This window comes from Procambarus clarkii, chromosome 44 (genome assembly GCF_040958095.1).
Source record: "Procambarus clarkii isolate CNS0578487 chromosome 44, FALCON_Pclarkii_2.0, whole genome shotgun sequence".
NCBI classification, from domain to species: domain Eukaryota; kingdom Metazoa; phylum Arthropoda; class Malacostraca; order Decapoda; family Cambaridae; genus Procambarus; species Procambarus clarkii.
This window is the reverse complement of record NC_091193.1, coordinates 28,083,732-28,096,495: the sequence shown is the minus strand read 5'-3', so window position 1 is coordinate 28,096,495 and position 12,764 is coordinate 28,083,732. Positions and strand designations below refer to the sequence as shown.

The window sequence follows — 12,764 nt, the reverse complement described above, 5'->3', positions numbered from 1 at the left end:
CAAGCGCAATTGTCACTAGGCAGGAGGTAATGCTCAACTAAGGCACTGTCACCTGCCATCACGCGCTAGGTCAGCCATATGCGTATCAACAAACTACGTTACCCGAGGCAAAGTTCGTAACCCAATTCAAATTTTACGAAGAAATTGGGCTCGTAAACCGAAAAGTTCATAAAGAGGGGCATTTGTAAGCCAAGGTGTCATAGTATGTACCTGGGAGATAGTTAACTGTTGAGAGATTCATTCTAGGAAAGGTCAGAAGCTGGCCAAAGGAGGGACCTCAACAAGCCTAAATTAAGTACAGGCTACCTGTCCCAGACAATAGGAATTATTAAAAGAAAACTAAAGAGTGCAGAATTAACTTTATGCAATGACATTCACTCACATTTCTTCATCCTACATAAGTAAATTTAAGTTTGCTATTGTGAATATTAAATTTTATAATAAAGTAGTTTATGATAAATTTCAACAATTCGTCAATGTTAGTTTACTTCTCATATAGTAATAATAATTACCCCAATAAATTTAAAACTAAACTTACTAAATATTTTTAGGTTATTTGCTAAATGCTGTCGTAATCAGTGGCTTTATAAAATATACCATTACTGTACCCACTATGCAACCACTGTACCATCTTCTGTGAATTGTACAGTATATTCTATAAATAACCTGTTATTATTGTAGAGTATATTCTATAAATAACCTGTTATTATTGTAGAGTATATTCTATAACCTGTTATTATTAATACTGTATAGGTAAAATGTGTAGAAAATTGGGTTGGCATTACTTATTAGTCTTAGGGGAACATACCTGGTGAAGTACCACTGGGCAACAGCGCCGGCAATGGTGACGTCCTGACAGGCCAGGAGGAACTGTGTGATCCACAAGATGGCAAATATGTGGTAGATACGCATATACTGAGGAGAAGAAGAGGATATGTTGTTAGATATTGGCTCCCTGCCTATTTTTGTAGTCGTTTGTCTCACTAGGTGTCTGTCTAATTACCTGTGTGTGTGTGTGTGTGTGATTTGAAGACAATACAGTATATAAAAAAATGGGAACTTAAGTTATTTATTATATTATATATATATATATATATATATATATATATATATATATATATATATATATATATATGTCGTACCTAGTAGCCAGAACTCATTTTTCAGCCTACTATTCAAGGCCCGATTTGCCTAATAAGTCAAGTTTTCCTGAATTAATATATTTACTATAATTTTTTTCTTATGAAATGATAAAGCAACCCTTTTCTCTATGTATGAGGTCAATTTTTTTTTATTGGAGTTAAAATTAACGTAGATATATGACCGAACCTAACCAACCCTACCTAACCTAACCTATATTTATAGGTAAGGTTAGGTTAGGTAGCCAAAAAAAGCTAGGTTAGGTTAGGTAGGTTAGGTAGACGAAAAAACATTAATTCATGAAAACTTGGCTTATTAGGCAAATCGGGCCTTGAATAGTAGGCTGAGAAGTGAGTTCTGGCTATTAGGTACGACATACATATATATATATATATATATATATATATATATATATATATATATATATATATATATATATATATATATATATATATTTATATATATATATGTCGTACCTAATAGCCAGAAAGCACTTCTCAGCCTACTATGCAAGGCCTGATTTGCCTAATAAGCCAAGTTTTCATGAATAAATGTTTTTTCGACTACCTAACCTACCTAACCTAACCTAACTTTTTCTGCTACCTAACCGAACCTAACCTATAAAGATAGGTTAGGTTAGGTTAGGTAGGGTTGGTTAGGTTTGGTCATATATCTACGTTAATTTTAACTAAAATAAAAAAAAATTGACCTCATACATAATGAAATGGATAGCTTTATCATTTCATAAGAAAAAAATTAGAGAAAATATATTATTTCAAGAAAACTTGGATTATTAGGCAAATCAGGCCTTGCATAGTAGGCTGAAAAGTGCATTCTGGCTACTAGGTACGACATATATATATATATATATATATATATATATGTTTTTCTTCACGGTGGTAATGGAAATATCAATTCTCCAATTCATTTTTATTAATGGTCTGATGCCTAGAAGCGTTTCGTAAGGGCTTGTTACATTCTCAAAGACTTGTTTACACTTAACACTACACTTATGATACACTGTGAATGAAACATTTGACATAACTCTTGCTTTTTATTGGTTATGGGTGAGGTGGGTACATGAGAATGGAAGTAACTGCAGAGGGCCTATTGGCCCATACTGTGCCTTGAAGTGGGCAGATTATAGTTGTGCATTAATTGGCTGTTGATTGCTGGTGTTGACTTTTTGATGTGTAGTGCCTCGCTGATGTCGAGCCGTAAGCTATCGCTGCATCTATCGATGATTTCTGTGTTTATTAAGATTTTTCTGGTGATGGTTTGGTTGTGAGAAGTGATTATATGTTCCTTAATGGAGCCCTGTTGCTTATGCATTGTTAATCGCCTGGAAAGAGACGTTGTTGCCTTGCCTATATACTGAGTTCTTTAGGGCTTACAGTCCCCAAGTGGGCATTTAAAGGCATAGACGATGTTGGTCTCCTTCAAAGCATTCTGCTTGGTTTTTGGGGAGTTTTTCATAAGTAGATTGGCCGTTTTTTTTGGTTTTATAATAAATTATCAATTGTATTTTCTGATTTTTGTCTGTAGGAATATCGTTCCTGTCAACAATATTTTTCAGGACCCTTTCCTCCATTTTATGAGCCATCGAAAAGAATTTTCTGTAAAATAGTCTAATAGGGGGTACAAGTGTTGTGTTAGTTGTCTCTTCAGAGGTTTCATGACATTTCACCTTTCTTTTTATGATGCCTTCAACGAAACCGTTAGAGAAGCCGTTGTTGACTAGGACCTGCCTTACCCTGCAGAGTTCTTCATCGACTTCCTTCCATCCTGAGCTGTGGCTGAGAGCACGGTCAACGTAAGCGTTGACAACACTCCTCTTTTACCTGTCTGGGCAGTCACTATTGACATTGAGGTGCATTCCTATGTTTCCTTAGTTTTGACTGCACTGTGGAAGCCTCCACTTCTTTCTGTGACTTACATCCAGAAAGAGCAACTTCCCATTATTCTCCATTTCGTAAGTGAAGCTCAACACAGAATTCCGCTCAAATGCCTCCTTCAGCTGCTGCAGACATCTGGCGTCAGGTACTTGCATAAAAATGTTGTCAACATACCTGCAGTATATGGTGGGTTTCAAGTCCATGTCAACTAAGACCCTCTGCTCGATGGTGCCCATGTAGAAGTTCGCAAACAGGACACCTAAGGGAGAACCCATGGCGACCCCATCTACTTGCTTATACATGTGCAAATCTGGGCTCAAGAAGGGTGCCTCTTTAGTGCAGGCTTGGAGTAGTTTCCTCAGTATGTTTTCTGGCATGTCAAGGAGTGCAAGCCGGGTCACGATACACTCTGTCTGGTATCATCCAAATTGTTTCATCTACAGGTACGTTGGTAGTGACTACATACAACGAGGCTCTTATCCCCATTGCCTATGCTCCCCCACAGTAAGTCGACAAATTCCTTGGGAGACCTCAGGCTGAAAGCACAAGGTACGTAAAGAGTCAGCAACCCGTTGAGTCGCTTAGCCAGTCTGTATATGGGCGTGGGTATCTGGCTGATGATTGGCTGAAGTGGGTTTCCAGGCTTGTGGGTCTTGACATTTCCATAGGCATATCCAGGTTTGTATTCCCCAATAACCTTTGGCAGGTGGAGTCCGGATTTCTTGGTGTTCACAGTTTCAATCAATCTGTTTACCTTCGTTTTCAATTCGGCTATAGTGTCCTTCGTTACCCTTTGGAATTTAGTTTGGTTAGAGAGTATGAAGTTCATATTTGCCTTCCAAACTAAATCATAGGAATGCCAAGAAATCCAATAAAAAGCCAAACCCAATAAACCCAAAACCAATAAAAGCAAGAGTTATGTCAAATATTTCATACACAGTGTATCAAGTGTATCATAAGTGTAGTGTTAAGTGTAAACAAGTTTTTGAGAATGTAAGAAACCCTTACGAAACGCTTCTAGGCATCAGACCATTAATAAACATGAATTTTGGAGAATTGATATTTCCATTACCACCGACAGTGAAGAAAAACATAAGAAATATTGAGAAAATTCGTGTTAGACTTATTAATCTTACCTTTACGGCCATTTTCAACAACATATGTTTGCAGAAAGACTGCTACCAAAATAAATTATATATATATATATATATATATATATATATATATATATATATATATATATATATATATATATATATATATATATATGTCGTACCTAGTAGCCAGAATGCACTTCTCGGCCTACTATGCAGGGCCCGATTTGCCTAATAAGCCATATTTTACTGAATTAATACATTTTCACTAATTTTTTTCTTATGAAATGATAAAGCTACCCATTTTATTATGTATGAGGTCAATTTTTTTTTATTGGAGTTAAAATTAACGTAGATATATGACCGAACCTAACCAACCCTACCTAACCTATCCTAACCTATCTTTATAGGTTAGGTTCGGTTAGGTAGCCGAAAAAGTTAGGTTAGGTTAGGTAAGTTAGGTAGTCGAAAAACAATTAATTCCTGAAAACTTGGCTTATTAGGCAAATTGGGCCTTGCATAGTAGGCTGAGAAGTGCGTTCTGGCTACTAGGTACGACATATATATATATATATATATATATATATATATATATATATATATATATATATATATATATATATATATAAATATTATATATATATATATATATATATATATATATATATATATATAAATATTATATATATATATATATATATATATATATATATATATATATATATATATATATATATATATATATATATATATATATATAAACAAACATGAACACTTACTTTAATGAAGTCGTTTATAACAAAGACTATGGTATTGTAGTACTTGTTAGGGTCACCCGAGGACTCTATAATGATCCAGCCCAACACCCATAGTGCGCACACCAGCGCCAGCCACAGGAATGTCTGCAATCACGACAAACATTCCTCAGACAAAATAGGTTACATCAAAACTAAGAGGTCCTACTGCCAAACGTTGTGTCAAACTAACGTCTTACCAAATCACAATTTGAAAGAGAGAATTATGAAAATGCTGTTTTAGATTTTTGCTAATAAAGAGTCCCTCAAAAATATTTATGATATTGTAATGAGATAGTGTGCTCAGTCCACTGATGAGACTAAAAAAATATAAAACTGGATTGATCACCTTCGCCCAGAGAGACCAACCCTTCACACTGGAACCTGAGAATGTTTCACTGAGGAGCACACGAAGTCTTCACTCCATGGATCATCCAGTAAAACTATAATAAAGGTGAAGTTTTTTAAGTACAGCATGGAAGGGAGCAAGAGTTTGTTGGTTTTGCAGATGCAGTTTGCATGTGTGTGTGTGTGTGTGTGTGTGTGTGTGTGTGTGTGTGTGTGTGTAATTACCTAAGTGTAGTTACAGGATGAGAGCTACGCTCGTGGTGTCCCGTCTTCCCAGCACCCTTTGAAACTACTGACGGTTTTGGCCTCCACAATCTTCTCTCTTAACTTGTTCCAACCGTCTACCACTCTGTTTACAAAAGTGAATTTTCTTATATTTCTCCGGCAGCTTTGTTTCGTTAGTTTAAATCTATGACCTCTTGTTCTTGAAGTTCCGGTTCTCAGGAAATCTTCCCTGTCAATTTTGTCGATTCCTGTTACTATTTTGTACGTAGTGATCATATCGTCTCTTTCTTCTGTCTTCTAGTTTTGGCATATTTAATGCCTCTAACCTCTCCTTGTAGCTCTTGGCCTTCAGTTCTGGGAGCCACTTAGTAGCATGTCTTTGGACCTTTTCCAGTTTGTTAATGTCCAGCGGTTGTGTGGGCGGCACCACACAACCGCTGCATATTCCAGCTTTGGTCTAACAAAAGTCATGAAAAAGTGTGTGTGAAGTTTTGTAAAGGTAACGTGTGTGTGATGTTTTGCAGAGGCAGCAAGAGGCAGCACCTTACCCAGATCGGCTGGAGGAGCATGAGCGGCATGGAGGCAACAGCCTTTCCCGCCTCCTTGAAGAGGGCGATCACCAGCTTTATGCGATTTCTCATTGCTATTAAAATGATAAGAAACAGCACCTGTTGGTGGAAGGATTAACAAGGGGTTTTATATATGCTAAATAATTTAGGCTTAAAATGCAAATATGGATTTGATTTAATATGAAACTTTCTTTTTTTATTAAAATCAGTTAGTGGCACTAATAGGAAGATGCCATTGTGTCCTGGATACTAATCATATAGCAAAGTACGGCTTAATAAAGTACATCATAACTATCATAGCAGCAGCAGCACTATCATGCAGTAGATTGGTGAAGAAATGAACCTAGGAATTAGGATTCAACAGTCATTAAATAAATAAATGTTTATTCAGGTAAAAGTACATACAGGTACATTCAAAATGAGTTACAAACAAAACGCTGGATTTCAAGATATAGTACATGCCTAAAGCCACTAATATGCCCAGCGTCTCGGACAATAAAGCATTGCCCAAAAGTTGAGCATTGAAAGTTGCTCAACAAGTACGATGGAAGAATCAACAACCTAGGAAGAATCAAACAAACCTTTGACTTCAAGGAAAAGAAAGTGGTAATTCAGGTGTACAAATCTCACACTACGTGCTAACCAACCCCTATCTTACATATAGTATCTGTGCTTGGGGTTCGACCACTGCAAACTACGTCAAGCCCATCATTACCCAGCCGAAATCTGGTATCAGAACAATAACGAACTCTGTTTTCAGACAACACTCAGCCCCTCTGTTTAAATCCCTAAACTTGCTAAACATAAACCCACTCCACACACATTCTCTTGTGCCATTTACATGTACAAAACCTTGTTCCTAAATGGAAATCCTGATCTGAAACTCTTCCTTGACAGATGTAATAGAACCCATAATCATCACACCAGAAATAAATATCTCCTTGATATCCCCAAAGTCAAACTAATTTTGTGTAAACACCATACGAATTAAGGGATTTATTTTACGGAGATCACTCCCTAACTTATTAAAAAGCTGTCCAACCTATGCGTTATTTAAAGGAATAACCAGAAAGTACCTAATGTCATCCTCTCGGGATCCTACCTAGTGCTTCAAACTCCCACTGTATCTTGTGCTACCCACTCCACCAACAGCCCGTCCTCCAAACAAAGATTCAAAAGTGATTCCATGCACCCGCCAAACCACCTGTTTATGAATGAAAAGCGGTTTACACACGACTCACAACTGCTGACGTTCGAACATATCCGGAACAAGTGCTTCACTGACGAATTTTGTTCGAATCACAACGCTGTAAATGCTTCACCCACGTACTACAAATACAAATAATCGCCAACAGAACCTAAACACCTAACCTAACCTATCCTATGCCTATATATGCACAATAGGCTAATATATTATAATATTAATTTATACTTAAGAAAATTCCCGTTTTGAATGAACAGCATGTTAAAATTTATGAATGCATCTGTGGGGTTGACCGCTGAATGTAATGGACTTGAGTCGAGGACGGGTTGCCACCAATACATGTGCCTAAACCATGCAACTTCACCATTGTAATCACTGCTATCAACTTGTATCATGGTTGTTATGTTGAAGCAAATTTTACTACACTGTATTTATTAATAATCCTCAGAATATGCAACAATGTACCTGTTGATAATCCTTAAATTTTACTACAATGTATCTATTAATTTTCTTTAAATTTCTAGCTTAGTGGTTCGCAATGGCGAATACATATGTACATGGGTATATACAATGTGTGTATATAGTGTAATAACAGCAATAGGAGTATGTTGGGAGAAGCCATTTTGTTTAGGGAGGTGACGTCGTACTCGTAGCGACGTCTGCTGTGTGATTTCTCATGCAGTGTATGGTGGCCACTATACTGTTTGGACTCAATACCGGCTTACTTACTTATGGTTAATAAAACATGTAGATATGTATACATAATGTGTGTAAATAGTGTAATTAAAACAATAACAGTATGGAAGGATGTTGCAACGACCGCACAAAATAGCGAAGACAGTAGCGATCACGGCGGTCCTGGAGAGATAAGAAGCCAGTGTCAACATAATTTGAGGACGGTAGTCGAACGAAAGGCACCAGAACCGAGGCGGAACCCAGTATGGTGCAAAGCATCAAGACGGCAAAGAGTAGAAGGAGAAGCAGACGAGTAAGCAGGGCAACTATAATCGAGCTTAGACAGGACGAGAGAGGAATGTAAAGCAAAGAGAGGGCGCCTATCCGCTCCCCAAGAAGTATGGGACAAGACCCGAAGGAGGGTAAGGGCCTTAGAGCACTCAACACGGAGGTAAGAGATATAGGGAGACCAAGACAACGAGTGTCAAAGAATAACCCCAAAAGCTTCGCCGAATTTTTATATTCAAGGGGATGACCATAAAGTGACAAAGAGGGACGAAGAATGACCCGTTTCCGAGTAAAAGTCATGGCACAAGTCTTAGTAGTAGAGAACTTGAAGCCATGATCTGTGGCCCAAGACGACATGGCATCAATCGCAAGTTGAAGCCGGCGTTGAAGGAGAGGCGAATCATCACCCTGACAGCAAAGGGTAAGATCATCGACATAGAGAGTGGAGAAGACACCAGAAGGAAGAGAGGAAAGAAGACCATTGAGGGCAACCAGAAAAAAGTAGTGCTCAGAACACTACCCTGGGGCACACCTTCGTATTGCTGAAAAGAGGCAGAGAGAGTGGTACCAAGGCGCACCCGAAAGGAGCGATGAGAGAGAGAGAGAGAGAGAGGGAGATGACCACAAAGGCCAAAAGAATGAAGCTGGGATAGAATATGATATCGCCAAATAGTGTCGTAAGCCTATTCCAGGTCAAAAAGGACGGCAACAACGGAGGTCTTCGCAGCAAAAGCAGTACGAATATAGACCTCCAAGTTCACCAGGACATCTGTTGTGCTGCGGCACTTGCGGAAACTAAATGGAGAAGGGGTGAGGTGGTGATAGTGTTCCAGGAACCACATCAGACGAACGTTAACCCTACGTTCAAAGAGTTTGCAGACACAACTTGTGAGGGCAATAGGCAAAAATCCTTAGGGGATGTTCCCAGAGACCCCGGTTTGCAAACAGGAAGGACAATGGCATCGAGTCAGTCCTCAAGGACTGACGATGACTCCCAGATCCGATTATATAAACTCAGTAAATACCGAGACGTGCACGGAAGGAAGATGGCGAAGCATCTCATAATGAATGCCATTGCGACCCGCCGCCAAAGAACCGCAGAGGGCCAGGGCAGAACGAAGTTCTGAGAGAGAGAAGGGATCGTTATAGGAAAGTCGAAGACGAGTGCAGAAATCTAAAGGACGAGATTCAAGGGCAGGTTTACGAAGAAGGGGAAAGATTGGGGAAGATGAAGACCAGAGCTAACAGATGAAAAGTGGGAACCCAGTTCAGTAGCGACCTGTTCTGTTGGCCTACCGGGGACCACGGCCAGAACCTGGCCCCCTCAGAGAGGCGTAGGGAGCAATGGCCTATCAAAACCCCGTGTAGTTGGAAGTATTCTATGTCTGCCATCGACCAGGTCAGGCACCCAGAAAGGCAAGCATCCCAAAATAAACCCCTATTCTGGTGAAATTATTGCTACCAAAAGCTGAACAAGTGGATATAACTCTCCCTAAAAGAAACGAGCAAATGAACATGACGTTACACGTCGCCGCGCCGCTGTCTGCACAGCTCCCCCCCCCCCACCCCTCCTCGGGAGGGGGGAGCACAGCACAGTGGCTGAATGTAAAAGCTTATAATGACATTACAATAATTCTTTAACAAATCCGATTTTATTTTGATCAAGAGGTACTATGAGGTGTTCCTGTCTGGGACTTACCGTAACAATAGTCGACACAATTGCCCCAATGAGCAAGGATTGTATGTAGTTTTGTGTCACTTTTATTTCATAAGCATTTGAGCTTGACGAGTTGTTCTGCATGTTCTTCAAGTTGTTAGTGTTCTTGTGCCAGAGGACCCATAAGTAGGCGGTGCCACCAATGCTGCCAACTATCATGATGATCACAGACAGCCACACCACTACCTGTGCCAGAAACCTGAGGACCAAAACACTGTCAACCAACACGGACATTCACTGTCACTCAGTGTCACTGGCACTGTTCACAATTGTCCACCACAGACATTTACTGGCACCCAAGTTTCTTAAGACTGGTAGACATCCTGAACTTAGCAATAAACATTAGTCATCACACCTAACAGCCACAACTCTAACTCAATAAAACCAAATTTGAACACATGAATACTAGGCTAGGCCAAGCAGAGCTTGACTGATCTTAAACTGTTAAATACTGCAGAGAGAAAAGTACACATGTAGAGTGAGTCACCTGAGGAGGATAGTGATGACGACAGCAATGGCAAAGGCGACTGCACACATGATCAACATCTCGCGCCACGTCGCATGCAGGTCCCGTCCAGCACGCTGGAAGAAGTTGTTAAGGCTCACCCCAAACAAGATCTGAGTAATAGCGTTGGTCTTGTTGGCAGTGTCACTGAAGTTGATCGGGAGACACATGTAACCAATCACTGTCGAGCTGAGGGAAGCACAAGAGAACGTGTCTTACGGATTAAAGAACTCATTGTGGGACTTTTGTAGAGACAAAAACCAGTGTTGAATGTAATGTAAATTCACTTTCTGGCTGAGCCCTCGAGTCTGAGGTTTCAGTCAATGGAGTTCTGCCCACCAGGGACCATGAGCCAGAACCTGGCCCCCCTCAGTCACAGGGAGCAATGGCCTAAGGAAATTTCCCTGTGTTTTGGAGTATTTCATGTCTGCCATCGACCGGGGTTAGGCACCCAGAAAGATAGGCGTCTCAAAACAATCCCCCAACTTGGTATAAAATTGCAACATAAGTCCAAGTAGGGAGCCAGAATTCCCCTAAAAATAAAGAAGCAAGCTAACAATCATCATCAGCTCTCCACCCCCCTCCCCAGACATTCGTGTCGGCTGCCCACTCCTTAGTTTTTTTTTGAGATATATACAAGAGTTGTTACATTCTTGTACAGCCACTAGTACGCGTAGCGTTTCGGGCAAGTCCTTAATCCTATGGTCCCTGGAATACGATCCCCCGCCGCGAAGAATCGTTTTTTCATCCAAGTACACATTTTACTGTTGCGTTAAACAGAGGCTACAGTTAAGGAATTGCGCCCAGTAAATCCTCCCCGGCCAGGATACGAACCCATGACATAGCGCTCGCGGAACGCCAGGCGAGTGTCTTACCACTACACCACGGAGACTGCTAATTGGTATAGACTGCTAATTGCTAATTGGTATATATCGCAGACTAAGCATCAAAATCGAAAATCTAAACCTCCGACCAAAGGGAGGGAAGGAGGGTGCCAGGGAGCATCTGGGACTCGCCCAGAAAATGGCGTTTCATTACATTAAACACTGGTTTTGCGTGGGGAGCCCCCTCTGGCTCCCTGGAGCTACATATACAAAGTTAAGTAAAAAAGGGACTTACCCAGGTGGTGGTGGCAGCACTGCATGCCTCAGCTCGAAGACGAGACAACTAGCTGCAACTGACAGCCCAAGGCCACACAAGTATGACTTGGACTAATAACATTCAACAAAAAACAGGTGGTCAGGATCATGTTCGACCTACAAAACCCTGTGCCTGAATATCAGCACAGGACATGTTCCCGAACACAGCGGCAAATACAGCATACTTACGAACATCTTGGGCATGAGGATAGACCACAGGCTGGCTAGACTTAATAACCCTGAGGAAAACCTGAGACCCAAGCCCTAGAACAGGGAACGAGGGAGATCGGGTCAACCTAAATTGTGTCCCTGGACACAGAAGCCGAGGCACGCAGGTAATGAAGAGGAGCAGCAACCAGACATAACGCATGATGCACCCCCCGCCGAACCAACCCAGCATTAATGACCCAAGGAGCCCTTCAGATGCCCGCTGTCTTGTTCTTCACCAGAAAAGAAGGAGACGTCTGCAACTGAACAAACCATCCCCCAAGACCAAAGGAGCAGAAAGCCCTGCGCCTGAGGAGAGCATGAACCTCACCAACCCTCCCCCCTCCCCCCAGAGGCTACTGCCAACAGAAACAAAGCCTTCTGAAAGAAATTTCTGACCGAAGGGGACCACCATAAACCGAGGAGGAGAGAGTAAAGAGAGCACCTGGTACAAGCACCAAGACAGCTTAGGCGGCGCATGAACAGGCCAGAGGTGAAACAAAGCACGAGAGAGCTTACAGAACATGGCAGCAGTGACATCTACTCCGAACTCAAGCTGGAGCGGCTCCGCCAGCACCGCATGATACAAGGCAACAGTATTCGGCATAAGATGACGGTCCTGAAAGGAGACAAGAATGAAAGGACAAAACAACCCTAACGGAAACAGAAGACAACCTACGAAATGAGAGGAAATAGCTAAAAGAATGCCAAGAGACTGCATACTGTAGCAAAGACTAAGACCGCAGGTGAGACACCATCAATGAAGCCACCTGACCACCATACAACTGATGAAACACACACACGTCAAAGAGACCAGAGGCAAAGAGTGGAGGAGTAGATCGAATCAGGTCCCGGACACGGCCCAATCTGCTGGAAGAGGCAGAGGTGTGGAAAACACCCCGGTTTCAGACACCGAGCGAGCAGTGATTGCAACCAAGGCTGGGCCGGCCACCATGGAGCCACA

At 41.1% G+C, this 12,764-nt stretch overlaps 1 protein-coding gene across 2 annotated transcripts in view; it reads right to left on the bottom strand.

The window, feature by feature from the left end:
* Positions 1 to 12,764, bottom strand: part of LOC123745433 (choline transporter-like protein 1) — a 218,860-nt gene that overhangs the window by 65,704 nt on the left and 140,392 nt on the right. For both annotated transcript variants that reach the window (XM_069300865.1, XM_045726001.2), the window contains exons 6-10: positions 10,437 to 10,643; positions 9,932 to 10,148; positions 6,045 to 6,164; positions 4,909 to 5,031; positions 809 to 915 (exon numbers count right to left, since the gene is read on the bottom strand). In XM_069300865.1, the coding sequence (XP_069156966.1) occupies positions 809 to 915; positions 4,909 to 5,031; positions 6,045 to 6,164; positions 9,932 to 10,148; positions 10,437 to 10,643 (774 nt within the window). The remainder of the gene's footprint in view (positions 1 to 808; positions 916 to 4,908; positions 5,032 to 6,044; positions 6,165 to 9,931; positions 10,149 to 10,436; positions 10,644 to 12,764) is intronic.